General features: G+C 32.4%; 2 protein-coding genes across 2 annotated transcripts; both read left to right on the forward strand.

The window, feature by feature from the left end:
• Window positions 1-1368: 1368 nt before the first annotated feature.
• On the forward strand, window positions 1369-15918 carry LOC145331103 (nuclear hormone receptor family member nhr-53-like). Its single transcript, XM_080176069.1, has 6 exons — window positions 1369-1521; window positions 3554-3637; window positions 8515-8591; window positions 9250-9314; window positions 13406-13482; window positions 15808-15918. Exons 1-6 carry the CDS (start codon window positions 1411-1413, stop codon window positions 15901-15903), a joined length of 510 nt encoding a protein of 169 aa, XP_080032195.1. The 5' UTR covers window positions 1369-1410; the 3' UTR covers window positions 15904-15918.
• Window positions 15919-17253: 1335 nt separating this feature from the next.
• Window positions 17254-24790, forward strand: LOC145321657 (uncharacterized). The gene is made up of 14 exons (XM_080163155.1): window positions 17254-17288; window positions 17869-17965; window positions 19039-19097; window positions 20064-20121; window positions 20856-20886; window positions 21293-21392; window positions 21998-22085; window positions 22202-22607; window positions 22769-22809; window positions 22920-22994; window positions 23126-23366; window positions 23483-24004; window positions 24313-24346; window positions 24411-24790. Exons 7-14 carry the CDS (start codon window positions 22002-22004, stop codon window positions 24631-24633), a joined length of 1626 nt encoding a protein of 541 aa, XP_080019281.1. The 5' UTR covers window positions 17254-17288; window positions 17869-17965; window positions 19039-19097; window positions 20064-20121; window positions 20856-20886; window positions 21293-21392; window positions 21998-22001; the 3' UTR covers window positions 24634-24790.
• The last annotated feature ends 2807 nt before the right edge of the window (window positions 24791-27597 follow it).

Below are 27597 nucleotides of genomic sequence, written 5' to 3' on the forward strand. Positions count from 1 at the left end.
CACCATCATTTTTAACATGTAACCTTTTCATTCGAGCATGCAAAAAACTTTTTCCAGTATGGCTCCGCAATTGATTAATATCCGCTGGATTACAACCACTTCTCAGATATACTGAAAAATCATGTATAGCATATTATTACAGACAATTTTTTTACGAATATTAAAATCAAAATCATAAAATCAATACCAGTTTTTATTTTATTTTAATATCTACTTAAAGCTTTCAATAATACGATGCGATAAGTAACTAATCTTCAGACTTTTAATTAAATTATACATCTTAAAAAAATGGATTTTTGTGTTGCTGAAATGTGGGAGCACCGTTACCATGTTTTCAAAATAAAGTAATAAACTAAAATAGTGGCTACGGGGGGCGGAAAGTTGCACTATATATCCCGTCAATTATTTATACCAAGGGTTGTTTTCATAACAAGTGTACAAACCTTAACATCTTTTTTTTTTTTTTAAAAGTACCACCATTTAAAGACAGTTACCCGTACAAATAATGTTTCATTTAAAAAATCCTCTTTTAAAATTTTTAAAAAGTATTGAAATCATATGATAATGAAATTACATTATAGTTCAGTTTATGTAAATTAAAAATCATTTCATTATGTACAGAGGCACAAAAAACAGTAAATTTAATAAAAAAAATCTGCGAAAAGGTATTTTGCCACGATAATTATTTTGGCGGGTTAAAATTGCAGGAACTGTTATCATTAATCTGACCCTGATAATGTAAAAAAAACGGCTGCAGCAAACATGGAACGCGCCCGCCGTGCGCCTTTCTCTCTGGGGTTTCGGTGCATAACAATGTTTGAGTTTATTTAAACTCTACTTTCTGTGGGGATAGCATTGTATTCACAAGTGTAGCCATCATGTAAATATCTAAAGTTAGGAAAGAGAAGAAATCATATAAAAGTGATAACAAGAAAAAACTTTTTTTGATAGATGAAAGAATTTATGTTATAAAAGACGCTCTAAAAGTGATTTGAACTTTTAAAAATTAAATAATGTTAATTTTAAATGAACATTAAAGTGAAAATTAATTTCTTTTTTTTAAATTTTTTTCAAATCCTCAATTTAAAAAAAATAAATTTTTGACAGGACTCGGCAGCCGCGTGTCAGCCGCCTGTAAGAATCAGAGAAATCAACCTTAAACAATTTATAAAATCATCTGGAAATCTACCCAAATATGGAAATCCCTCTTTTTAATAATTTTTCAAAGCATCTAAACGGGTTTAAAGGCTTAGTCGCGGCTGCCGATCCTTGTTTTTTGAAGGCTAAATTCGCTTTTTCATGTATTAAAGACCATTATTTAGTTTTAAGTTTAAATGACATAAAGATTAAAGCTTAAAAAAGTCCTTTGGTGAAATTAGATATTATTTAACTATTGAAAAAAACAATTGTATGGTTTTAAAGAAATTTTCAAAAATCATTTGTAGTGAAAATGTGTTTATGATGGAAAGATCAACTGAAGAAGATTCAATGTGTAACATCTGTAAAATTAGCAGTGAGCAGGTACCAAACATTAATTTTTTATGCATTGTCATTTCCCTGTCAAATATATGCTTATACCGACAATAGCTCATTCTTTATTGTTTACTTGGCTACGCCCCTAAAGGCCTCTAGGGGAACTAAAGGTGGAGGAGGTCGAACTCTCCGCATTTTCAATATTAGTTTAAAAAGAAAATTTTTTAAATTTTTTTTTTGGGGGGGGAGGGCTTTTTTCTATGGGTGATTTCTCTTGGGAGGGTGATGGTACCATTTTCCAAAATATTTATAATCTTTCACAGGATCGAACTATGAGAAGCTAAATTATAAAGAAGAACCATATCGGCTCAGCGGTTAGCGAGATCTTTCGGTACAAACGGACAGACAGACTAACCGTTATCTGTTTTATGCCAATAATCAAAAGTATCGATATTAACGATATTTAATGACATTATGACTAAATACATCTATAATACAAAGTAGCTTGATGTCTGTCCGTCTGTCCGTCTGTCCGTCTGTCTGTCTGTCTGTCTGTCTGTCCCTTAAGATCTCGGTAACCACTGAACCGATCGGATTCTACTCTTCAGGGAATATACCTACTGGTCCTGTGGTGGTTTTAGGCTATTTTCTTGGGGGGTGGGACACCCCCAACCCCCCCAAAAATAAAAAAAATCCAACCCCCAAATTTTTTTTTTTACATTTTTTGTAAAATCTCAGTAACTGCTGATCAAATTGGGCTCTACCCTTCTGGGAATATACCTACTGGTCCTCTGGTGGTTTTGAGCTATTTTCTTGGGGGGTGGGACATCCCAACCCCCCCAAAAATAAAAAAATCCCGACTTCTAATATTTTTTATTTTTTTATTTTTTTTAAAACAAAAACCAGTAATTGGGGTGGGGAAACCCCACTGCAACATGGGGCGAAGCCCCCATGAATCCCCCCCCCAAAAAAAAATCTAAATATTTTTTTTTAATTTTAATTTTTGTGTATGCGAACAACCTAGGTCTAATTTTTACGAATTGAAATTTTTGTGTATACGGCAAACAACCTGGGTTTAATTTGTACAAATTAAAATTTTTGTGCATAAAGCGCACAACCTGGGTTTAATTTTACCACAGAGTAATTAAACAAAGAATAATTTTTTGAATATTTCTATTAAGGAGGGTTGACTTCCCAAAACTATATAGGGCGAAGCCCCTAGAGGCTAGGGGCGAAGCCGCTAGTATGTTGATAAAATAACTACACGTATTTTTGACAATAAAGGACAATTGATAAATTGCTTAATTTTTTTAGATGTAATTTACAGAAAGTAGAAGACAAACGAACATTGGCAATTATAGATTGTTTTAATATTCATAAAAATAATAATATAAAAAAATATGAAAAATATTCGATGTTAAATAATATATCTTGAAGTGCAGGATGCTATCAAAGTTATATTTATTAGTCTAGGATTTTTAATTGATAGGGCTATTTTAACAAACCTTGATTTGCAGTCAGAGTTATTCTTTACAGACGGACGCGTCTGCGATCTTATCATAATGTTGAAGAGATTTGCTTTTAACTTTTATGTTGTTCAAAGAAATATAGTAATAGTAGGAATCATTTTTAACATCTTTAGTTTTGACGCAACGCAGCAGCGTTAATCCAAGATTTTCAACAGTCATCACTAACCCGTAGTCATTAATCGGATGTGCTATGTGTTAAGCCAGGGGTCGCGGGTTAAAAGATGCCTTTAAACTTCTCAGGCTCCTGGTATAAAGATTAAAGCAGTGACCACATCTTTGCTCTATGAACAGATCTATAGTATAGTTGTATATACAGACAAACACATCCCTCCCCTTCTCAATGACCTTTTTTGTCTGCTACCAAATTGTTTTCTCCTGCTTGGATGTGTTAATATAACCGACACCATTAGTTTATTTTCATTGACCCAATTGCGAGTCGGGACAAGGACACTGTGATGGGGAGATACAGCTCTAACCTTTTAACCCTTCCCACTCTAGTGTTTTACTATAATGCTCCGTGCAAATTGAATAGAAATAGCTGAAATATTCAGGTTCGAATATCCTTGCATTATGGAACCAAATCTTGTCAAGCATGCTCACTTTTCTTCAGAAGATATGTCTCAAAACAGAAAAAGGTAAATTAAATAACTTTAATTGAGTAATTAAAGATTTATTTCAACTAGGATCACAACACCCACAAATATCAAAGCATTGATGTTCATAGCATCCCCCGTAATATTCAGTAATTTAAAGGGATAAGACAATGGCCGATTAATTGTTGTACATACATCCCTAATGATTATACACAAGATTATCCCATCCATACATTACTATTGTGGATAATAAATCAACCAATAAAAATTCAATATAAGTCCCAAAAGTGGTTAAGCCAATGAATAAGAAAATTATAAAAAAAAAACTTTAGGGATCAGTGTAATAACCAGCCCAATGTCCCATCAATCTCAGAATAGCATTACAGAGTCATTTATGAAGAAAGAAATACAAAAAAAAGGAAGATTAAAATCCGTGTAGATCTCGATTTCCTTTGTAACATTAGGCCAAATCCTGTAAAATTTTCTAGGCTAGATTAGTAATTAGGGTTAATCAAGATATTAAAGAACCTTAAATAGACTAAAGATACATCAGGGAAGCAGAGGACATTAAACTGTATATTACAATAATACCCAGAGTTTTGTACTATCGTTTTCTTATTTGTTGACTGTGAGACTTTATATTCAATTTTGAATATTGGTTCATTAAGTTGAGAGTCCAAACGTTTCAACCACTAACTGTAATCTACGGAAGGGGTAATTTTTTGTAACATTTTTTGGGGATGTATATCAATTTATCGGTCATTGTCCTATCTCTTTAGATCAATGGGAAAGTAGTGGGACAAAGTGTTAAAAAATCAGCCATGTGACGTCATAAAAATGAGGAAGGTGAGAGGATATTCCCCTAATTTTTATGACGTCACATGGCTGATTTTTGAGACACTTTGTCCCGTCACCTGGGAAACACAAACTCTTAGACGATCTCGAAATAATTATAGGATTTGTCCCACTATCGATACTAGATTCATATTGTGGAAGGGAATCTCCAATGCACATACGGGCAACCAGGGGATTTTATTCACCACCCCCAAAGCAAGTTTTAATCATTCTATGAGTATTATTATATCCATATTACATCAGATTTCAAAGGAATCGTAAAATTACGCTTTTTAAGTAAGCTTTCTAATGCCTGGAAGTTAAGAAATGCAAAAAATGTCTTACAGAAAAAGGCATATTTTGTGTGTTTCACCAACAATTTTAAAAGTATTATAAAATCTCTTAGAATCAACGTAATTAGACAAAATAACTTTTGTTGAGTAATGCATTACATGTATATTGAGAATATAAAAGAAAAAAGCACAAATTGAAGATATTAGTCCTAAATTATTCTAGTTGAATTCAAGATTTTAGTTTATTTTTGTTTGTTTTAAAATCAACATTTAAGTAGACAGTATCAGGAAACATGTTTTCACCAGGTGCCACCGGCTAAAAAAGCGATATTTGATTACCAAAAGACATGTTATAATCGCCAGTACTGGTTTCATTTACCCCCCCGCGCCCCCGTAGGGGTTTTTAGCCTGTTTTCTGAAGGTGGGTGCACAAAAACTTTGTAAGAAAATGCTTTTAAAGGCGCTTTTAAAGTCAAAATTTAAGAACATAGTTGTTTTATTTCATTAAATCCCTGCTTTGTTTTACCTCTAAAGTAAATGGGTTTTTTCAAGTTTGATATTGCTGCGCTAATTTCTTAGATAATTCTTCCTGTCAATATTGTAAGAACCCGAAATTAGAATCTTAAAAAGGGATATATAATTACTTGCATGTTGCACCATATTTTCTCCAACTAAAATGAAATGGTCTTTACAGCATGCTAATATAACAATATCCCCTCCCCTCATACTGGACGTAAGAACTGACCAATAAATGAGGACTAAATTAGCAACCTAAATTGACAACAAAATTTACCCAGTTATAATATCCACGTATATTATGTCTATTATTTTAGAGTGTTTTGTTAAATTGGAAACACTATAAAAGCTATTCAGTATGTAATTTACTATTAAATTTAAGCATTTGCTCTTTAATTGTCCATATTCGCAATTTATCACAGTAGATTTTTTGTGCTTCGTTACTTATGAATTGTATCATCCTTATTGTTTACCTTAGAGGTTGAGATAGATAGATAGTTGGATGATGGAAAGATGGATAGATAGATAGATAGATAGATGGATGGATTAATAGATGGATAAATAGATGGATAGATAGATTGATATATAAATGAATAGATAGATGGATAGATAGATAGATGGATTTTGCAATTTACCACACTAGATAGATGGATAGATATCTGATTGTGACAGACTTTATTTATTCAGACTTTGAACTAATGATAATAATGAATAATTGTAAGTTCTATTGCACTAAATGTTGGGGAGGGGCTAAGCCTAAATCAACACCTCTTTATGTTCGAAGTTTTAATGTAACTAAATAATCGTTTCTAAGGATTATTACCATTATCAATGATCTAAAGGGATAAGACAAAGGTCAATATAATTGATGTACATTCCCAATTATAAAACACAAAATTACTGCATTACTTCTTGTGTAGATAAAAATTAGTAGTCAAAACATTTTAACACACAACTGTAAATCTTTGGCGACTAGTAGTGTTATAAACAGCCAAATGTCCCAAAGGTTAAGTTAATATCCAAATAACGTGGTGTTCTTATAATTAATAGATATTGGAATTAGCAAGTAGTGTTATGTGTCTGTCTATTGGTAATGCTTTGCTTTTAAATTATGTAATTACTTGGTCTTCATTTTAAAATCTGCAGTTTTATTTAGGAAGGGAGGGGACATTGGGCTGTTTATTACACTAGTCCCCAAAGTTTTAAAATAAAATTTTTATATTTTTTGGCCTAAAAACTTTAGGAAGTTTTATTGATTTTTTATTGCTTGGTTCATTAAGTAGAGTGTTGAAATATTTTAATCACTAATTGTCATCTACAGAAATCAATTTCATAATATAATTTGATGTATCAATATTATGTAGGTATATACAATATACAATGATACATATATTAATCGGTCATTGTTTTGTTAATTAACCCTTAACGGTTGGGCCCCTTGTCACACATTAATCGGTCGGGGGGAGGGGGTTCTTTTTGCAGGTTCCCTGATTGATAATGAATTTCCGACTATAAGTGATTCAAAGTCAAATTTTGCTTACTTCGCTCTTTTATTCAACAACCTTTGTTTTTAGGTCCTTTTTTACTTAAAAATTTCAAATAGCTGTTATTTTCTTTTTTTTGAAGCTACAAATACAATTTTTTCAGAAAATGTTTATCTTTATGTAAATTTTATATTATAAATCTCAAAACATAAATTTTGGCGGCCGCAGCTGTACTTGGCAGCTGCCAGCCGCCGCAGTCGGCGGGTGGCGGGAAAACGGCGGTGGATCTTTAGGAAATTTTAATACGTTATGTAGACATACAAGAAAAGCTTAAATTTAAAATTTGAAGTCTCTATTAGTCTCTCTAAGTCAAAAATTGCAGTCACAGGAGGCTTTTAAAGATTCTAGAGACCTGGAGGATCAGGACCTTCAAGATCATACCTGGAACCTAAAATTGACTTGAATACCTATATTTTACATAAGGGTTTACTACTAGATGATATTTTAGTAAGATAAAAGGCTTTGTTTAAGTCATAAAAAATGTTTTGCTTTTTATCTGGATGAACCTGTCAGGTTTGCTGGCATGCATTGCCCGCCAGGCTGGAGATATTCAAAAAATTCCAACTCTCAGTTATGTGGCATAGCCATAGTTAAAAAGTCACTCATTTATAGCCCTCTATCTTTCACACACAGAAAATATGATAGAAAAAACGGAGGGGAGGAGGGGGGGGGGAATGACCCCCTCCCCCTAACCATGTAAGGTTTAATATACACAAACAGTAAACAAGAATCATAATTTCATTATAAATATAGATATTAGTTTATAAAAATTTATGTCAATCATGCCTACATTTATAATGGATTTATCATCACTGAACAAACTTGTAGCTGAATAAAATAAGGATTTCCCATCCACCCCCTTTACACCATCCCCTCCCCTTCTACCAAAATGAATTCCCAGGCCCCAACAACCCCTAATTTGACACTTTGAACACTAAAATCGGACTACAATTGACATAGATACACTTTAAAGGGCCAAAAAAGCTAGTGATAGAGTAGCTGCGCTACTGAAAAATTTTCGTATTGCTCTGATAAGTTGAGAAATGCATTCCCTGACCTCAAACATTCTAATTTGACATTTTGAACACGAAATTCGGGCTCTAAATAATTAAATCCCCTTTTTGGCTGACATGCCCCAATGTGCAATGGGAAAAATGTTATAGAATAGCTTTGCTTCTATCAAAAAATATAATACATTTTCAATCATAATCAATTTCTATATTTAAATTGGCGGTAAAACTGGCGGCAAAAGAATTATTTTTGCCTAACTTTGATATTATTATGTAACATAATTGACAACTTAACATAATAGATGTAGGATTTCTATTGTCCTATTGTTATTTGAGATAAGTTAATAGACATCTACTTATAAATTAAATGTTTCTACTGATATGAGTTCTGCTTAACTTTTATATCCACTCCATTAGTAAATTAGATCAAATCTTTTTTGTAGCGAAGCCAATCTATAATTTGAAATGTACGTCCGTAGGTCCGACATTTCGACAGATTTTAAGGGTAGCGTGATTTTCTCGGCCCCTATTCAAGACAGACGGCTGAAACACTTTACACATACGGACTGTTATTGAGCACTTAATTAACTATAAAACATCCATGGCGGTTGGACAGCTTATGAGCAGCTTTTTGGATGCCTTTAATTTTTTTAAAATTTAATTTTTAATACTTTTATGCCTCGCTACTTTTGGATATTGTCATCCTTGTTTTATTCTTTAAGGATTCCTGTGTCTCTGTATTTGGAAATTGTATGGACGCGGCAGAGGATAAAAACAAGATGTCCTGTAAGGCTTGCAGGTCTGGAATTTGATTGGATCTTTCCCTCGAAGTATCAATCAAGCACTGATCCCCTCTTTATTTTATTTAAATAATTTGAAAATAAGGGTTGGGGGGGGGGGGGGTTAGTGCTGGTTTCCAGCACCCAATATAACCTAACTTATCTTAAACATTCAATTTTAATTTCAAAATAAGAGGGGAAAGGTAATTGACAGGTAACTTTGAGAAAAATTGAACGTCATTGCCTTATTTATTCAGAAACTTTTAGATATATTGCATATTTATACATTAATTTATTTCACTCTAAAATTGTTAATTGTTAATATCCTCATTCTTGTCAATAGTTTTTCAGTACCATCAATTTATTTTTCATTCAAAATATCTTAAGACTTCAACTGTGTGACAAGTCAAGCCCCCTCCCCCCTTAAATTGAAAATAAAGGGGGTAGATGTTCGTTTGTTAATCTATTTTTTAATTATTTAAGTCTGGTTAGTTTAGGTTATATTGGGTGCTTTTTTGACCTCTCGCATGTTTAGGCATGGTAATAAAATATCCAACCCCCCTTAATGTAATATATTTTCAAATTAAGCGGTGTAGGGAGGGGGCAGTTATTATTAAAAAATTTAAATAAAAGATTCTAAGATCATACAACCATTGCATCTAATATTCCCTATTGAAGGTACAAGGCATGTTTAGACCATGGTATGCAAGTTGAGCTTGTAGATATCAAAAGAAAATCTTCAGGTTCATTTTTTTTTCATAATATAAGATTAAGCATTTTTAAAATGCAATAAAATAAGACATGATGATCAGAGATGAAACATGACAATATCCATAAGTAGAGAATAACAAATAAACATAGATGAACAACCGCATAAAGTCAGTTTTAGAGCAGATGTTCAGTGGTCATAAAAAAAGAGATAAATACATGATAAAAGTTTTTAAAAAATCACGAAATTCTCACCAATACTCAAATATATATTACTAGCGGCTTCGCCCCTAGCCTCTAGGGGCTTCGCCCTATTTAGTAATGGGAAGTCAACCCTCCTTAATAGAAAAATTCAAAAAAAATATTCTTTGTTTAATTACTCTGTGGTTAAAGTAAACCCAGGTTGTGCGCTTTCTGCACAAAAATTTTAATTTGTACAAATTAAACCCAGGTTGTTTGCCGTATACACAAAAAATTTCCATTCGTAAAAATTAAACCTAGGTTGTTCGCATACACAAAAATTAAAATTTCAAAAAAAAAAAAATTTTTTTTTTTTGGGGGGGGGGGATTCATGGGGGCTTCGCCCCATGTTGCAGTGGGGTTCCCCCACCCCAAATTACTCATTTTTGTTTACAAAAATTTTAAAAAATTAAAAATTTTGGAAGTTGGGATTTTTTTTATTTTTGGGGGGGTTGGGGTGTCCCACCCCCCAATAAAATAGCTTAAAACCACCAGAGGACCAGTAGGTATATTCCCAGAAGGGTAGAGCCCAATTTGATCAGCAGTTACTGAGATTTTAAAAAAAAAAAATTTTAAATTTTTGGTGGGTGGGTTTTTTTTTATTTTTGGGGGGGTTGGGGGTGTCCCACCATCCAAGAAAATAGCCTAAAACCACCACAGGACCAGTAGGTATATTCCCTGAAGAGTAGAATCTGATTAGTTCAGTGGTTACCGAGATCTTAAGGGACAGACAGACAGACAGACGGACAGACATCAAGCTACTTTGTATTATAGATAGTAGTGGCGCCCTTAGCATCTAAGAACTCGTATTTTCTAAAGGGTAAAAAGGGAGGAGAAAAATAGCCTAAAACCACTCAAAGGATTGACCTATAGTAGTGTGGAACCATCATGGGATCTATGTGAAGCTTTCCTAAAAAGGAGAACTCAGTATTAAAAGTAATGAAATCTGAAGCTATAGTCAAATAAACCTTACTTACTACTTTATGTTATAGGATGTCTTTTATAACCTGAACCACAGACTGACAGACTAAGTAATTTGTAAACTGCATTCTCATTGGTAAGGGTTATCAACAATCTATAATACAAAGTAGAACGATGTCTGTCTGTTTGTTTGTGTGTTTGTTTGTAGCGAAGGATCTCGCTAACCGCTGAACCGATCGGGTTCTCCTTTACAGGGTAGCTTCTCATAGGTCCCGGGAAGGTTTACAACTATTTTTTTGGGGGGGTGAGACACCCCCAACCCCCCCAAAAATAAAAAATACCCCCCCCCAAAAAAATAAATTTTTCTTTTTAAAACTAAAATTAAAATAGTAGGTTCGACTACCCCCCCCCCCCAAAAAAAAAATCCCCCCCCCTAAATTTTTTTAAAATTTTTTTATTTTAAATCTAATATACGAAAAATTGGTTTGATCAAACCTCTTGGGGCAAAGCCCCTAGAGGCTAGGGGCGAAGCCGCTAGTCTATTTTATATAGCATCAGAAAAATTAATTTACAGTGTTACCAAAGGACTGACGTACAGACAAAGTGAACTATAGATTAGCTTTGCTAGATGAACAATATTTAAATCCATTTCTGGTACAATGTTTTATATAAAAAACTATGTACTTTATGTATCTACAATGTCAGCGGCGTTATTTCGTGGCTGATTAAACAATTATCGAAATATTTTTTTTACATTAAAAAAAAGTCGGTTGAAGTCGGTTGGCTGGCGAGATATATCAATTAACCAAACCGAATTATTAAACTTATATGTTTATTGAATAACAAATTTTTGTTGGATTGAAATAATCTTTTTATCGTTAAACTTTAATTATAATTTGATTTGATAGACTTTTAAAAAATGGCAACATGATTCTATGTGATAGATTTATTTTGCAGATCAGATCTGCATAGACTTCCAGGGAGGAGGGGAAGGGTGAAGGGGTGTTTACCCCCCTCAAAATTCTCAAACTTTAAACCATTCATTTTACCCTCCTCGAATTAAAAAAAAACATTAGACACCCGCCCCCCTAAAAAAATCATTGAAATCTCTCATTTTATACCCCTCAGAATTAAAAGCTTTGACGTCCCTACAGACCTGGTACTAGGTAGTACATTATTGCATGTTCTGACCTTTCCCCGACATTTTTATAGTTCAATTGAACATAACCATATCATCATACCATAAACTTTAGATGCACAGCAACTCAGCAATTTACAATTGTTGGTCTGTCTTTATTTGTTATGCTGGATTGGGTTTATTGAGTACAATCTTATATTTATATGCTATTGCAAATTCGTGTTTTTTCTTTCCCTTTCTAAATATGTTAGACATATTTATGCAATTTTAAATAAAATGCATACAATTTTTTCACCAACTAATTTTTTGATACTTTTTTTTATAATGTGTATGGACCCAGTGACCTCTAAAACAATAGTCTCTATAAAGTTTGATTGTGTGTCTTACTCAGTTTGGCATATCTTAGCCGATTTAATTTTTTTTTATAACATTACAAGTATTTGACCATGACTTTGTCAAAAATGCTTTCAAAACAGACCTTTTTTGACACTGAAACAGTTTATTTGTAAGCCCAAGTAATCAGTTTTGAACTAACTAAAGTAAAACAAAAAGTTTTTATATGGTAAAAAATTAATATTAGAATCTTGTAAGCCCAAGTAATCAGTTTTGAACTAACTAAAGTAAAACAAAAATGTTTTATATGGTAAAAAATTAATATTAGAATCTTAATTTTTGAATGATGATCTTAAAGATACTACTACTGGTGGTGATGGTGACCCAGATAGTATTTAAGCATATGACCATTATGACAACTTATCTATTGATCTGTTGTCTACTTTTTGTATTTGTAGCAGTCTCCAATCAAGAGAAATCCCTAAATATACAATCATGGTTTTTAAATTCTTGAATTCATAAAGTAAATATTGTAGTTTTTAAAAGATGGTTACATTCTTTGTTATTTCTTTTTCTTGAGACTGCTACAAATATAAAAATGAACCATAGTTTAATAGATAGGTTGTGATAATGCTCATGTACTTAAATACCATCTGGGTCACCATCACCACCAGTAGGGATATCTTTAAGATCATCATCCCCAAAATTAAGATTCTAATACTATTTTTTACCATATAAAAAGACATTTTTGTTTTACTTTAATTAGTTCAAAACTGATTACTTGGGCTTAAAAATAAACTGTTTCAGTATCTTGGGTCGAAAAAGGTCTGTTTTGAAAGCATTTTTGACAGAGTTATGGTCTAAAACTTGTAATGTTATTTTCGAACATATGAAAAACTTACAGACGTTGCATACCCCATATTTTTATGCTATTTTTGTGATGGTTTAGGTTATGTAAAGTAAAGTTTATAATAGGACTTTACAGCTACTTAAACCTTTTTTTATGTTTGTTCAAGGTCACAGGTTTATTAGGAAGCTCTTTATAGTGTCTAAAAAAATAAATCTTAAAACGTTTGACCGAAATATCCCTTTTAACCTTAGACGTATACCATTATTCTAATGTGACGTCATTTGCTCAAAATTTTTAAAGGGGTAGTTGAAATGCATTTAAACTTAAATTTAGTGAACTGTCTATCTACTTTTCTTGTTTAATGGTTGAAACTACATTTATAGAGCATATATTTGAAACAATTTAAATTTTCTACCATGTAGTTTCAAAAATATCTAGACTTGAAAATCGTATTCTTGTGATATATGCAATTTATATGGCTGGCTTATTTTCACAAAAAAAACAGCACGACGACTAATTTAGTATTTAAACTTATACTTGAAATCCTTTTCTGAAATGTACTTCATGCAACTATCTCTTTATACCTTTTTTATATAGGCACTATAAAGAGCTTCGTTCATTATAAATAGCAGATTTTATTTTAGTTCGAGGTACAGCTCGTAAGAAGCGACGAAATTTAACAGGGTCATTAGAGTCAGAACATGAGGAGACACAGTCACAGAGGAATGCTTAATTTCAATTATTCAATTTAAAAGATGAATTTTTATTTAGATTTGAAGTAGCGAAACAGCTCTGTAATTCCAATTATTCTTCTGTCTGTCTGTGCACCTGAAGTGTTTTGGTGGAAACGATAAAAACTTTATTTTGTGAAGATTACTATACTAATGTGCATTAATCATATAACTCAAATGTCCGTTTGTCCATATGTTTTACTTACAATATGTATAAAAATTGAATTCAAGTGTCATGATCAAGGGTTCGTGATTTTTTTCTCCCTCGATTATCTAATTCTTTTTCTCTCTCTCACTCTTTATCTCTATAAGCATCTTCGTAATCCTATCTATAATACAAAGTAGAACGATGTCTGTCTGTCCGTCTGTCCGTCTGTCCGTCCGTCTGTCTGTCTGTCCCTTAAGATCTCGGTAACCACTGAACCGATCGGATTCTACTCTTCAGGGTATCTACCTATTGGTCCTGTGGTGGTTTTAAGCTATTTTCTCGGGGGGTGGGACACCCCCAACCCCCCCAAAAACCAAAAAATCCCCCCCCATTTTTTTTTTTTTTTTTTTTTTTTTTTTTGAAGGAGTTTCCATGGTTCTTTATGGTCTCTCGCAATAATTTTTTTTTATCACCTCTTGGGCAAAGCCCCTAGAGGCTAGGGGCGAAGCCGCTAGTATTATATAAAGTAGTAAGAGTTTTTTGTCTGTCCCAAAGGATCTCACTAACTGCTGAACTGATATTGTTCTCCTTTACAGTGAAGCTTCTTATAGGTCCTGGGAAGGTTTTAAACTATTTTTGGGGAGGGTGTCTTCACCCCCCTCCTACCTTAAGGGCCCCTAGAGCTCTAGGGGCGTAACAGCTAGTTATTCTATATAATAGTTCCTGTCCATCCCATTTTTTAAAAGCGAAGCTTTTCTATAATTAGGGTCAGTCCAATCCGTTTGATCTGATTTTTGGTATATTGAATCATTGATTCCTGGGACAGCAAAGAACAATAGTAGAAGCGAAGCAACTCTATAATCAAGTCCAAAAATGTAAGTATGTCCATAAACATTTTTCTGTATCAAGAAGTTTTTCAACAAATTTACTTACAATTTTGCTCCGACTCTTTCGATACTTTTATATTCTGATTATTCAGTTCAGACACTATACAAGTGTTAATGTACGTTTGTCCTACCGTTTCAGTGCTTCGCTTTTATGGGTGTTGTCATTCTTGTTTATCCATTGTTTTGTCACCCTATATGGACCTAACCCTATACAATTTCTTGGCCTAGCCTTATCCTTTATGTTGGTGCAAGGCTGAACTTATAACTTCTAGTTTAGCCTATGCAATTTATATGATTTGGATGCATGTCTATTTTGAAAAAAATCGAAAGAGATCAAATATAAGGTACGTGTAAATAGGATATAAAACGCTTAAAAGAACATTTTATATGAATATTTTGCAAGAAAGTTTTATTTAGAAGATTTTTTGATCGATTAACTAAACTAGTCTATTCAGGAGTACAGAATAGGCATTAATAGACCTAAATAAAGTAATAAGGCTAAGAAATAAAATTTTGTTTAGTGAATTATCTATGAAATCATCTTTGATTTTGTACAATTTGGCCCTACATTGCGTTGGTTGAAAATGTAAAACTCATTATTTTAAATAGATTTTTTTTGAACTGGGTGTTCAACGAAAAATGTTTTGTTTTCTTTAAACGCTTATTACTTCCTTAATATTTTGACTACGTAGTACGCTTTTTTTGTCTGTAACGAAGGATCTCGCTAACCGATCTTTACCCTCCAAATAAAATATGACCCCCCCCCCCACAAAAAAATCAGTTTTTAAATTTTCGGTTTAAAACTTATATTAGTTAAATTATAAAGAATTGTTAGCTTACTACTGATCATATTACAGGATGCATATAAAAAATCTACTAAAATGACAGAAAAAAAATCCACTTGGAACACCCTGTATATTTAGATCATGATTTTATTGCATAAACAATGCATGCTTGTACATTAAAAAAAATATTTCATCTAAGCTTATCTGGAATTTGCAAGGAGGGAATGTTTTAAAAACACTTTATCTAATTTGTTGGCTGAAAAACATTGGGTAGATTTATTGCACTTTGAATGGTTCAAACTGGAAGTGTCTAAACATTGGTAATTTGTTTAATATTTGAGCTAACGAATAAGACAACTTGGTTATTGAACTATGGGTACCAGTATAATTTACGTTACAATGTCCCTGTGTTCTATGAATGATGTCATCATTTTTCATAATCAATCAACAAATTCAATGTAATTTTGATAATTGATTTTATAAGCATTTATTATCAGAGGAACTCCTCAAGAATCTGAACCCACACCTTCCCCATGTTCTAGTCAACCAGGAAAAAAAATATTTTTATTTTACATGCAAAAGTTATTCTAAAATGTACTTTTTATGATAATTTTTTTCCTCTAGTCAACTGGTGAGAAAGTATTTTATCTTTAGTAGCAAAGCTACTTTTTAATTCACTTCTGTCCGTATGTACGTAACACTATAGGAGGAGCATAAACTCTGCAACGTACAACAATATTTGTCTTCGATAATAAGGATATAAATTTTTTAAGTATTGAAATGCTTTTTTTCAGCTTCTACTATGGAAAGATGGCTGGTTTTTCTTTTAAAGATTCTGTCAATAATAGAAATATACTCAATAACTCAGTTATTTTAGTAAAATGTTTACATATATGCAGAGCTTCCCTACTTTTTTAATGATGACATTCTTTTATAAGATTGCTAATTTTTTGACAAGACTTTAACCCTGTATAAGTATTGTTTTTGTTCTAATTTTAATGGTCTAGCAAAAATTAACATAAACTATATTAATATTTAAAAAAAACAAGTAAATATCTTATTTAAATGAATAATCAAAGTTGGTCCTATTAATAAATTCTATCGTTGTTTGTCATTAATGAATACGTTTTTATCTATTATTTTTTATTTCCAATATATTTTAGTTTGTTATGTTATCTCTTGGTTTTAAACTGAACATTTGAGATTGTATAGTGTAAACGTAGTATATGTGTACAAAAATCAGTTTGACAAGGATGATTATAATTATGTCCAATTGCAGGGAAAGCTCTGTAAAATTATATATTCTAGCGTGCAGAGCGGACGGACGAACTTTACCAAGCTTTAACTGTAGAGAAGCTTCGATTCAATCCCCAAATAACACAGAGGTTATATACACCAGTTTATTTATAAACAAACAATACTGATTTAATATTTCCAGAATTAGGACGGGTAAATCAGGATAAGAATTGATCTAAATTTAATAGTCATAATTTGTCTGAACAGAATTTATACAAGGACGCAAAGTGGGTGCATAGATACTCTTCAAGTTAGTCTGTACCGCTACAATATCACTCACTAAAAAGTAAAAAGAAATATTAAATTTTTTGTTGGGTATGTTGATGCAAATTTATTAAATCCCAGCAAAAAGAAAATGGGGGAAAGTGTTTTGGGTGATTTTCGAGGAATAATGGGAGTCTGGCAAACAGACAAAGTAAAGTTATAGAATTTTTTGTCTTTTGTCGCATTACTTACTGACCAATCATGTCATATAATAGGTGTTCACTAAGGTATGGGGAATCTTTAGAAAAAAATCAGATGTCTATCTTAATTAACATTGTTGTAAATTTAGTTTCTCTCATAGCGTTACGGACTGACAGACGGACGGAGTGACAAAATAATATTAAAAAAATATTTTGAACAGATATCCCTTCGTCCGTGGTTGGATTCTTTATAACTGTTCCTGGTAAATATCCTAGGTAGGTCAAAATCAAATATTGTTTAATACCTATATTTGTGACAACTTTCATTAACAAGAACTTCTAATTTTAAACATTTACAAAACGGCTTGCTTTACCGCATCAAGATCCATGTCGGATCTATATAGAAATTAAATGTCTATGGTTGAGCTCGTTAAAACATAGTAGAGGGCTTTGGAAACTTTTCATTATACCATTTTGTCTTATATTTGAATTTTAGTGTAAGAATGGATATGGAATATTGTAAGGAATTTTCGCATACCCTGCTAAAAATTTTCTCCATCCTGTCTAATATGACGATCCCCCTCATACCCCCTTATCATTTTGCCCTATATCCTCTCCGGAACATGGAGGTACGTATTGACCATTATTTAAGGACTATATTAGCAACCTAAATTGACGACAAAAATTCCCTTGTCATGATATCCACTTATTCTATATCCATTTGTTCATAAGGTCAACTAAAACAAGTACAAAAAACATTTGAAAAAGATTGACCAGAAATTGACAATTTTTACACAAATCCACCAATCCATTTGCCTCATCCAATATTTCATAAAAAAAACTTTGAAAATTGTAGATGGATCCAGCTGAACAGACCAGAGAGAATCCTGGAGCCGTATCAACAACTGAATACTGCCCGGCTACAGCCGTACTCTTCATCAGTGGATTTAGCCAGGACTCAATTTATTTAGAGTATTTATTTTTCTACAGCGATTAGAGCGTTACTTCTTCTCAATATTGATGTAAAGCTGACACTTTTGTTTCGTAGCTTCTCTTTGGCCATGACAGACGGCATGAAAAGCTGTTCCCCATCGATGTATTTAAGTATCTCATAAAATAAATACTTTTTTCGTATTCATTCGAAACCGATTAATATATTGTGGATTAGAACCGGTTCTCATCCATACGAACAAATTATGTCTAGCATCATTTTATATTACATCCAGTTTTCTACGAATATAAAAATGTACTCATAATTTAATCATAAGATTAAAAGCAGTTTTAGAGCCCGTGCCTTCGTCATCAATCTCGTTATGATTGTACATTTTAATTCCGCGGAAAGCTGTTTATAATACGATGCGAGAAATACCTATTATAGTTTAAATTATCATTTTATGACTTATTTTTTACTTTGATAAAATAAGCAAATTTTAGCTTTCAGATTATTTTTATTAAAGGTTAAAAATATTTTAATAATTAAAAAAATAATAAGATAATACAATTTCCCCCCCTATTCTAAAGTAAATACCATATTCTTCTTAAGCAATGAAATTTTGAACCATTGCATGGAGTAGGGGGACAAAGTGTTTCAAAATAAGCCACGTGACGTCATAAAAATGAGGGAGATGAGAGGAGAAGTGGGAAAGAAAACCCTTAAAAAATATATAGATAATCCCTCATTTTTAAGACGTCTCATGGCTGTTTCTTGTGACACTTTGTCCCCCTACTTACATGGATCTGAAGGGATTAAACAATGTACGATTTTTATCCCCAATAACGCACCCCTTCAGTAGATTAAAATTATTGGTTGGAAGGCTTGGGTTTGATTACAGTACCTAAAGTTTTTGGGCAAATTAGAACATTGGGTACCAGTACAATTTACAGTCAAATTTCCCCTCCCTCTCAGATTATTTATCAATTGAATCCCAATTTACTGAAAATTAAATCATTAGCATTTAGAAAAAAAAGTAGATATCATAAGTGACAAAATTTTAATTCGCTCTCAACGAATCTGATTTCATTGTATAGTAATCTTGAGGAAGTGTTAAGAACCAAAGTTGAATTTAAGCAAGAATTCCCTTCATTAGGAAAAGATTATAACATTGTCTCCAGTTCATATGTTTTTAAAAGCAAAGCTTTTCTATAATTAGTACGTCTGTCCGGAACAGTTAGCTCTTTTCGTTAATTTTGACATGTTAGAATTGTCCTATCGTTTTCAAAATTTGTAAAATGATTCTTATAACAATTAGATCCATTTCAAACATATTACTTTTTTACCTTTTAACCAGGGTTCGGAAGCCGCGCCTCAGCCGCGCATAAGCCTCAGTTTTAAACCTGCTTGTGAGCAGAAAAAGAAATTTTTGAAAGAAGGATTGTCTACTAAAGAGACAGTTTTATATATCCAGCTAAATTTTATAGTGATAAAATGACGATTTCACTGAGGCTTACACGCGGCTTACGCGCGGCTTCCGATCCCTGCTTTTAACAACAATTTTTAATGTAATATAATTACCCCATTCATCTGATTTTTAGGATACTTATTAATACAACAAGATACAATGTCATTAGTGAAGCATCTCTTTAATCAAGTCCAAAAATTGTAAGTATGTCCTTAAACACTATGCTTTATTTAAGATGGTTTGCAACAAATTTTGTTAAGATCTATATATTTATATTTCGATTTTTCAGTTCTGACACTCTAAAAGTGTTAATGTTCGTTTGTCATACAGTTTTAGAGCTTCGCTTTTATGGATGTTGTTGGCCGCAGGAGGGGTTAGGCATTAACAAAATTCTCCTTTATTTTTAATTTATAATAAAAATAAAAGGAGGGGGAAAGATATGTGCTCGTTATATAGGAAAAAGCACCATATATAGAAGGGTTATAACATAGGTTAAGTAATAGAGCTCCCGCAAGGGTTTAGTTGTCAACAAGATAGGTTGGGAGAAATTAATGCGTTGAATCCTGTGACGTGCACATGGTTTTATCAGGGGATAAGAAGGGTTACGATTTCTTATACAAATGCCAGCCATTCAATTTAAAATCTTTAAAACAGTGAACAAAGATGTATCAACAAAGCAAGTGAAACAAGCGGTAGCTTATGGCATCAGGGTAAATTTTACATGGTATTATAAAAATTGGATTTTGAAGGAGGGATATGATAATTGCAAAAAGTTTTGATCTCACAATCTAACAAAATTTACATTGGCTGGGCAGCCGCGCGTCAGCCGCGTACAAGCCTCAGTAAAATTGCAATATTGCAATTAAAATGTAGCCGTATGTATAAACACATTCCTAAACAGACAATCAATCTCTCAGAATTCTTTTTTATTTGCACACAAGCAGGTTCAAATTTAAGCTTATGCGCGGCCGAGTTGCGGCAGTCGAGCCAAATGGGCCGGATACTTTTTTGGCCGGATACCGGATATCCGGCTGATTTCAAATGCCGGATATCCGGTATCCGGCCGGATATCCGGTTATCCGGCCAAATTACCGGATATCCGGCCGGATAACCGGCTAAATTACCAGATATCAAAGTAGCAAAAAATATTTATTAATAAACTTTTGAGATTTCATATAATAAAATTTGCATAAAGATAAACATATTCAAAAAATGTTCTTCTATCTTCAATAATAAGAAAATTATAGCCATTTAAAATTTTAAAAAGCAGAGATTTTTGGTGTAAAATATAAAAAAAAAGTTATAGCCGGATATCCGGCCGGATAGTTTCAATATCCGGTATCCGGCCGGATATTGAAAATGGCCGGATATCCGGCCACACCGGATATCCGGCCCAACCATACTTTATATATTAAGTTTCTTTCTTTTATTATTTTATTTTAAGGTGTTACAGGAAAAGTCTAAACGCGAGACACAGGAAGGACGAAATATTGTAAAGCATTTAAAATAAAGTTATTAAACTGAATTATAAAAAAATGTTTGATATACCTTATCAATTATCAATAATATTATAAAAAATGTTTTCTTCTTGATTTATATTAATTCAAATACGTAATTGTAATCATTTTAGCGACTATGCGAGAGAGTTGGAGGGGGGGGGGAGGGGTTAGTCTATCCTCGTTTTGAGAGGCCAGAAGTATCCTTTCTGAAAATAGTTACAAACCTTCCCCAAACAATGAAAAGGTTTTCTGTTTAGGAGAATCATATCGGTTTAGCAGTCAGTGAGATCCTTCGTTACATACAGAAAGACTTCCTATCACTTTTTTACAAGGATAATCGATTTTTTAAGAGTATTGTATTTTCTTTTCAAATATATATCTTAGCATAGAGTATCATCAGAAGGCAAGAAGAACAAGCTAGAGCCAGAAGGAGAGAAGAGCAAGTTGGAGTCAGAAGGACAGAGGAACGGACTTTCCCCCAGGCAAGTTTCAAATATCATATAATGATTCGATGGACTTTTTTTTATAAATAAGATAAAAAAATATATAATTTATTACACCAAACAAATAGAACGGAGGATCGAAAATTCAATTTTTGTTAAATCGCAACCGCCATCCGTTAAGCCTTTTTTATCAGCATTTTTAGCAAAGGGCTGTCAAAAACATTAGGCGCCACTTTTTTTTATTAAAATGTCAGAGACTTGCCGCATTTCTTTGAACAATTTACGAAAAATTGCTTGACCAAGGTGGCATTCAATTTTTGCTTTTTTCTTTAATTTTTTTGTAACCACAAAAGTTTTTAGTTTCTATTTTCTACAATAGAAATTCGAAAGCGATTAATATCCGCTAGTTCTCAGCCATACTTAAAATCATGTATAGCATCGTATTACAGGCAATTTTCCACAAATATCAAAATAAACATTATCAATTTATTACCAGTTTTGTTAGTCCTGGCCTGTGGCCCCTTTGAACAAAAACAAAACTAGTTTTAATCTTGTAATTTTCATTTTTAATTTCCACGAATCCACTGCAAGCTTTCTATGATACGATGCGATTTGTTCCAACAATACTTTAAAAAAAATTGTAGGAGGATGAAAGAGAAATATTCAACAGCATCCACAGAACTATATAGTAGCTCCTCCTCCAATCCTACCCCGTCCCCAAATTATTCTAAGGTTTGATTTAAATTGGACGTTATTGTCCTTGTTACAATTTTTATTTTAAAATGAAAGGTTTCGTGATTTTTAATAAAGATACATTTGAATTAAATAATGTAAATTTATTATTTTAGAATATGACCGAAGATCAAAATTTAAGCCACCCCAAATCTGAATTATTAGATTCTCCCAGACCTTCTTCAAACCAATCGGGGACACGGCCCAGTAGGCCTAGCACAGCCCATAAATATGAACCAATGAGTCCAATACCTGGGACCAGCAAAGCATTAATAAACCTGGAGCCCCCAGGGCCCACCCACAGGATTATAGACCAGTTTGATCCAGGTCCTAGTTATAGTAAAATTAACCTTGATAGGGAAACTCTAGGTGCAAGTATTAGAAATAATAATATACCAGAATTAAGTGACAAGTCATACAGGGTGGGCAACCTTGGTAATTTATCCACCCAGGTGAAAATGGATTTCTCCAACAATGAAAAGGTACAGACTTCTGGTGTTCAGAATCATCATATTTCATACAAGGAGAAATTAATATTATAAAATTTTTAAAACAAATAATCAAAAATATGTTAAGGAAATATTTTTTAGCTTTAGAAATTAATCTTTTGGAAAGGTTATGTAACTCCATTAGAACCTTTTAGAACTATTTATGCATGAATAAGTATTAATATTTATTTCTTGAGTTTTCTGAGAATATTAACCTGAACTCAATGAACATACAGGTAATCTACATAAAAGATCCATACTGGTATAATATTTTAAAGAAAAAACATATACTTGGTATTTCATCAACTTACCTGGAAACATAGGGTTGAAATTAATTATATTTCAGAAGTATCTGTCAAAGAATCCTGCAACTGATGAAAAACTTCAAAAGCTCTTCCATGAATTAGATTCTCTTCAACAGGTAGCCCAATATGTAGAAAAGTTTTACAAGATTGATAACAATATATTGAAAAAAATATTATCAAAATATAATTTTAGCATTTTCACATCATCGGAAAAAAATCCTTTGTGTATAGTATTTTATCATTTTAGGGCAAAACCAAAGTGTTACCATCAATTTCTGCCAATCTTAACAAAAATTTAAGTAAATCATCTAAAGAACCAGAATCTTCCAAAGGAATTCATGAATTACAAAGAAATAGGGAAGATCAACCTCTTCCAATTTCTTCAAGTTCAATTTCAAATGCCAGAACCTCAACTTTTTCCAATGATTCATCAGCAATACCAAGTTCTTCTAATTTAAATATACCAAGAATACCAACACCACTACCAGGCAATAATTTGATAAAATGATAAAATTAAGAAAAAACTTTAAAAAGTATTTTTTTGTAGTTTTAGAATTCTTTTTTAATTGCTAAAATTCTTAATTAACTATCAAATTCTTAAAAGTACTAGAGTATGAAGCAAAGATAAATGTTACTAGCCATCCATCAGCAAGCTATCATCGAAATCAACTTGAACCAAATACTCATCACCACTGTTGCAACCAGCCTCATGATCATCATCAAAATGAGCAACAACCACTTCACCATCATTGTGACAGGCAGCCTGATCTTCCTTATTACCTTGATCCACTTCAATTACCACCAGATAATGATTATTCACATGCTCATTTGCCACCCATGAATCATCAATTTCATGTTCATGAACATGGGAGACACCTGGAAACTTCTCATGCTTATCCACATAGACATTATCAGCCTCATGATAATGCTGCTGCACTTGGCAGCCACCAACACCATCAGTATTATGAGCAACCACATGTGCATCAGCCAATTGATCACAGTGAGCATTCTTTGGGTCTTCCCCACCCTCAAAGCAGACATGGAGAGGGATCCTGTCATCATTGTGAGGGCCATCATTATTATAATCAAGTGGAGAGAAATGATAATGTGCCTATGAATTTACCACCAGGAATATTTGATTCAAATTTTTTAAAAGATTTTCATTTAAAAAACGTTGGGTATAGTCCCTTTCGTGACAACGCCTCTTAAGGGGCGTTTCGTCGTATTTTCACAGTAGATTTTCTCCTTTTTCTAGCTCTAACCCTACGGTACAATCACCTTACCTAACATTACCTAACCTACCCTAACCAACCAAGAAAGGGACTATAACTAACATGTTTTATTATTATTAGAGAAATGCAATTTTGGATTGAGTGCCTGTAATAATTTTTGTAAATCATTATCATTTAAAGTATTCAAATATTATATTCTATTCAGATTTTGATGAAGCAAGATACAGATTACAAAGGTATTTATTTCCTTTTCCTTTTTTAGCGGGTAAAATGAAGATGTTAACTTTTTTTCTGTTGTAGAATTCACTCGGCCCCATTAGTGGATGACCCTTCTTATCCAGCCCATAGCAGCTACCAAAACTTTGGTCCCCAACCCCATAATCAACACCAACATGGACATCATATACCTGCCCAGCAGTATGATAATCAACAACCTCCCCAACACCAGCCAGCAGAACGACATCATTCTCAGCAAGAACAAGAACAATTACATACACACGAAGTCGATTTTTCTCAATATTAAAAAAACTGTAATTTAAAAAATTAAAATCTTTAATAAATTTTAATAAAGGTCTTTAATTCAATATGAAACTTTTTGAATAAAACTTTTGTAAATACATTTATAATTTTAATGTCAAATAAGGGTTGTTGTCTTTGGAAATAGAAATTCTATTAAAATATTTGATTTTGAAAATATATATTAAAAAGTTTTAGTTTTAAAAGTTTGCTAATTTTGCTATAATTTAAAATACGTACTAATTTGAATTTTATTTTGCTAAAAATGTTTTTTTAAATGAAGCAAAATAAATTATCAACATGACAACATCCAATAGTAGCAAAGCACAAAAAAATATGGCATGGAAAAACGGAAAAAGTCGGTTGAAGTGTAGATGTCCTTCGGCATAACGAAGAAAAGAGAGATAATATCTAAATCTCGAAGAAAATCACGAAGCCTGTAAAAGATTAGGAATTTGTCTGTTAAAGCATGACTAACAGACAGACGGACAAACCAATGTATAAAATAGATACAAATATGTCAATGGAATCTTCATTTAAAATTATAGCTTTTTATTTTTAATTGCAGCCGAGAAAACTGACGAACTGAATAACGTACAGACAAAGTAGATAATAGAGTAGCTCCGCTAATAAAACTTTAAATCAGACGTATTGTGCTATTGTTCTTTGACAAACATACTACTTAGTGTTATTTATTTAATTCATGCAGGTGTTATGAATATATTTATGCATGGTCAGGTAGGTGAATAGACATAATATTTCTAGATGGTCCATCTGACCCTAAATTTGTCAACATTTATAAGAAATTCTAGCAGACAAACAACTTTGCATTATTTGCAATATACGACCCATTTAAGTTATACAAGCGACGAAATTTTTCGCCGATATAATTTCTATAAAGCTAACTTTATCCTAAGGAATCAACTATTCATAGCTAACTTAATATATTGTTTTGTTATATGCTTCACACTATACTAGAAAGAAAATTTTACATGATATGTTTTTCAAAAAAAGATTTAAGAAATACACCTATTTGTAGCCGACTAACAATGCGAACGAAATGAAAAAATAAGCCCAAAAAATGTACACAATTTCAACCAAGCTATGGCCCGGTTGTTCCTCCACTGTTATCCTGTTGGCTGATAAAGAGAATGTGTCTCTAGATTTTCTCTATTGGTAGGTGAGACCTGAATTTAGCTTGACAAGGCTTGGGTTGAGCTGTTGCCAGATCACCGTCATAGGATATATATTTATTTTTATATAGACTGCTAGATGGAAATATCAGATTCTCAATATGGGTACGTCAACACACATAAAAAAAACGTGGCTAAATAAAAGATATAGAACCACCCTCACATCAAACTCTTAACAGTATTTAATTTAAGGTTATGAATTTGGTAATTTATAATTAGGTTCGGTCCCGCCATACACTCTTTTCGTTAATTTAAACAGGTTTGAATTGTCTTATCGATTCTGAATTTTGCAGGGTGATTCCTGTAGTTCTGAGGTACGATTTAGATGCGTAGCAACTTTTAATCGTTACTAAAATATCCGTACGTCCATTTTAAAAATGTTGAGTTTGACTTTTTTAACAACAAATTATTATGTGATAAAATTTTCCGATTGATTTGCTTTTTGGAATACTTCTTTCTAGGACAACATAGAATACTGTTATAAGCGTCTCTATAATCGAGTTCTAAAAATTTAAGTATGTCCGTAAATAGTATCACTTATTTAAACAGTTTTTAACAAAATTACTTACATTTTTTTTTCGACTTTTGTACATTTATATTCTAATTATTCAGTTAATATTTGACTGCTATTTTCCTGTCTCTGAATCTCTGATATATATATATTATATATATCACTTATTTATCGCATCGTATTATAGACAGCTTCCCACGGATATTAAAATAAGAATAAAACTAATTTTGTTAGCTCATAGGGGTTCTGATCCAGCGGATATTGATCGGTTTCGAAACCATACTGGAAAAATATGTGTACGTACACAAACCACCTCATCTTGATTTCACTATTAATATGAAACCTGTTAAGAAGGGATGGCCAACCGAAACAAAAAATAGATTTGTTTTCAAAACCGCTTTCAAAACAGATTAATATCCGCTGGATTAGAACCGATACTATACATTACGGGAAAATCATGTATCATGCCTGCGGCCTCTCAGGGCTAAAAAATTGGTTTTAATCTTATAATTTTACATTTTTTATATCAGCGGAAAGCTGTTTATAATATGGTACGAGAAATGATTTTTTCATACTTGTATGACAGATCTTGTCTCTTGGATTTATAATTTTAAGGCGCCACAATACTAAACTCCTTAATGTTATGGTTTGACAAACCCTATAGCGAAAAAAAAATATAAATATTTTGCGTTGTAAACTTCATGCTTTCTGCATAATTTGATAATGTATACATTTTAGTAAGCCAACCAGAAAAGTAGAGTTAATGTGATGATGCAAATATTGTAAAAAAATACTTAGTAATTTTAGTGTATAAAAAATTAATAGATTTTGACAAGTTTTTGTTTTATCTATATAAACATTCATATTAAAATTATATCTTCACATCTGAAAGAAATATACGTTGAAAACAGTTGATCGAAATAGAGGGTCGCCAGTCGCTGTAAACCGATCTTATTTGCTGTATAAATCCGCAGTTACGCGAAATAACTTTATTTTCAGTAATAGTTAATCCATTGCCGCTAAAATCGTTTGCTAAAATTTGACACTAGTCTCCCAATTGTTTCTAATCAGCAGTCAAATCGGCAGACGCAATAAGTCGCCAGAATGCTAGACGTCATTTTGACTTTAATCCGCAGCTTAACAACCCTGTAAATATTTAGCTACAGATTTTAAATATTGATTTAAACAATGGAATGAAAATCAATAAAGTAACATAATCTCCCGATTTGGTTCTTCTTTACAAGTTACCTTCTCATAGGTCCTAGGA

Source organism: Acartia tonsa, chromosome 1 (assembly GCF_053477335.1).
Source record: "Acartia tonsa isolate MP-2025a chromosome 1, ASM5347733v1, whole genome shotgun sequence".
NCBI lineage: Eukaryota > Metazoa > Arthropoda > Copepoda > Calanoida > Acartiidae > Acartia > Acartia tonsa.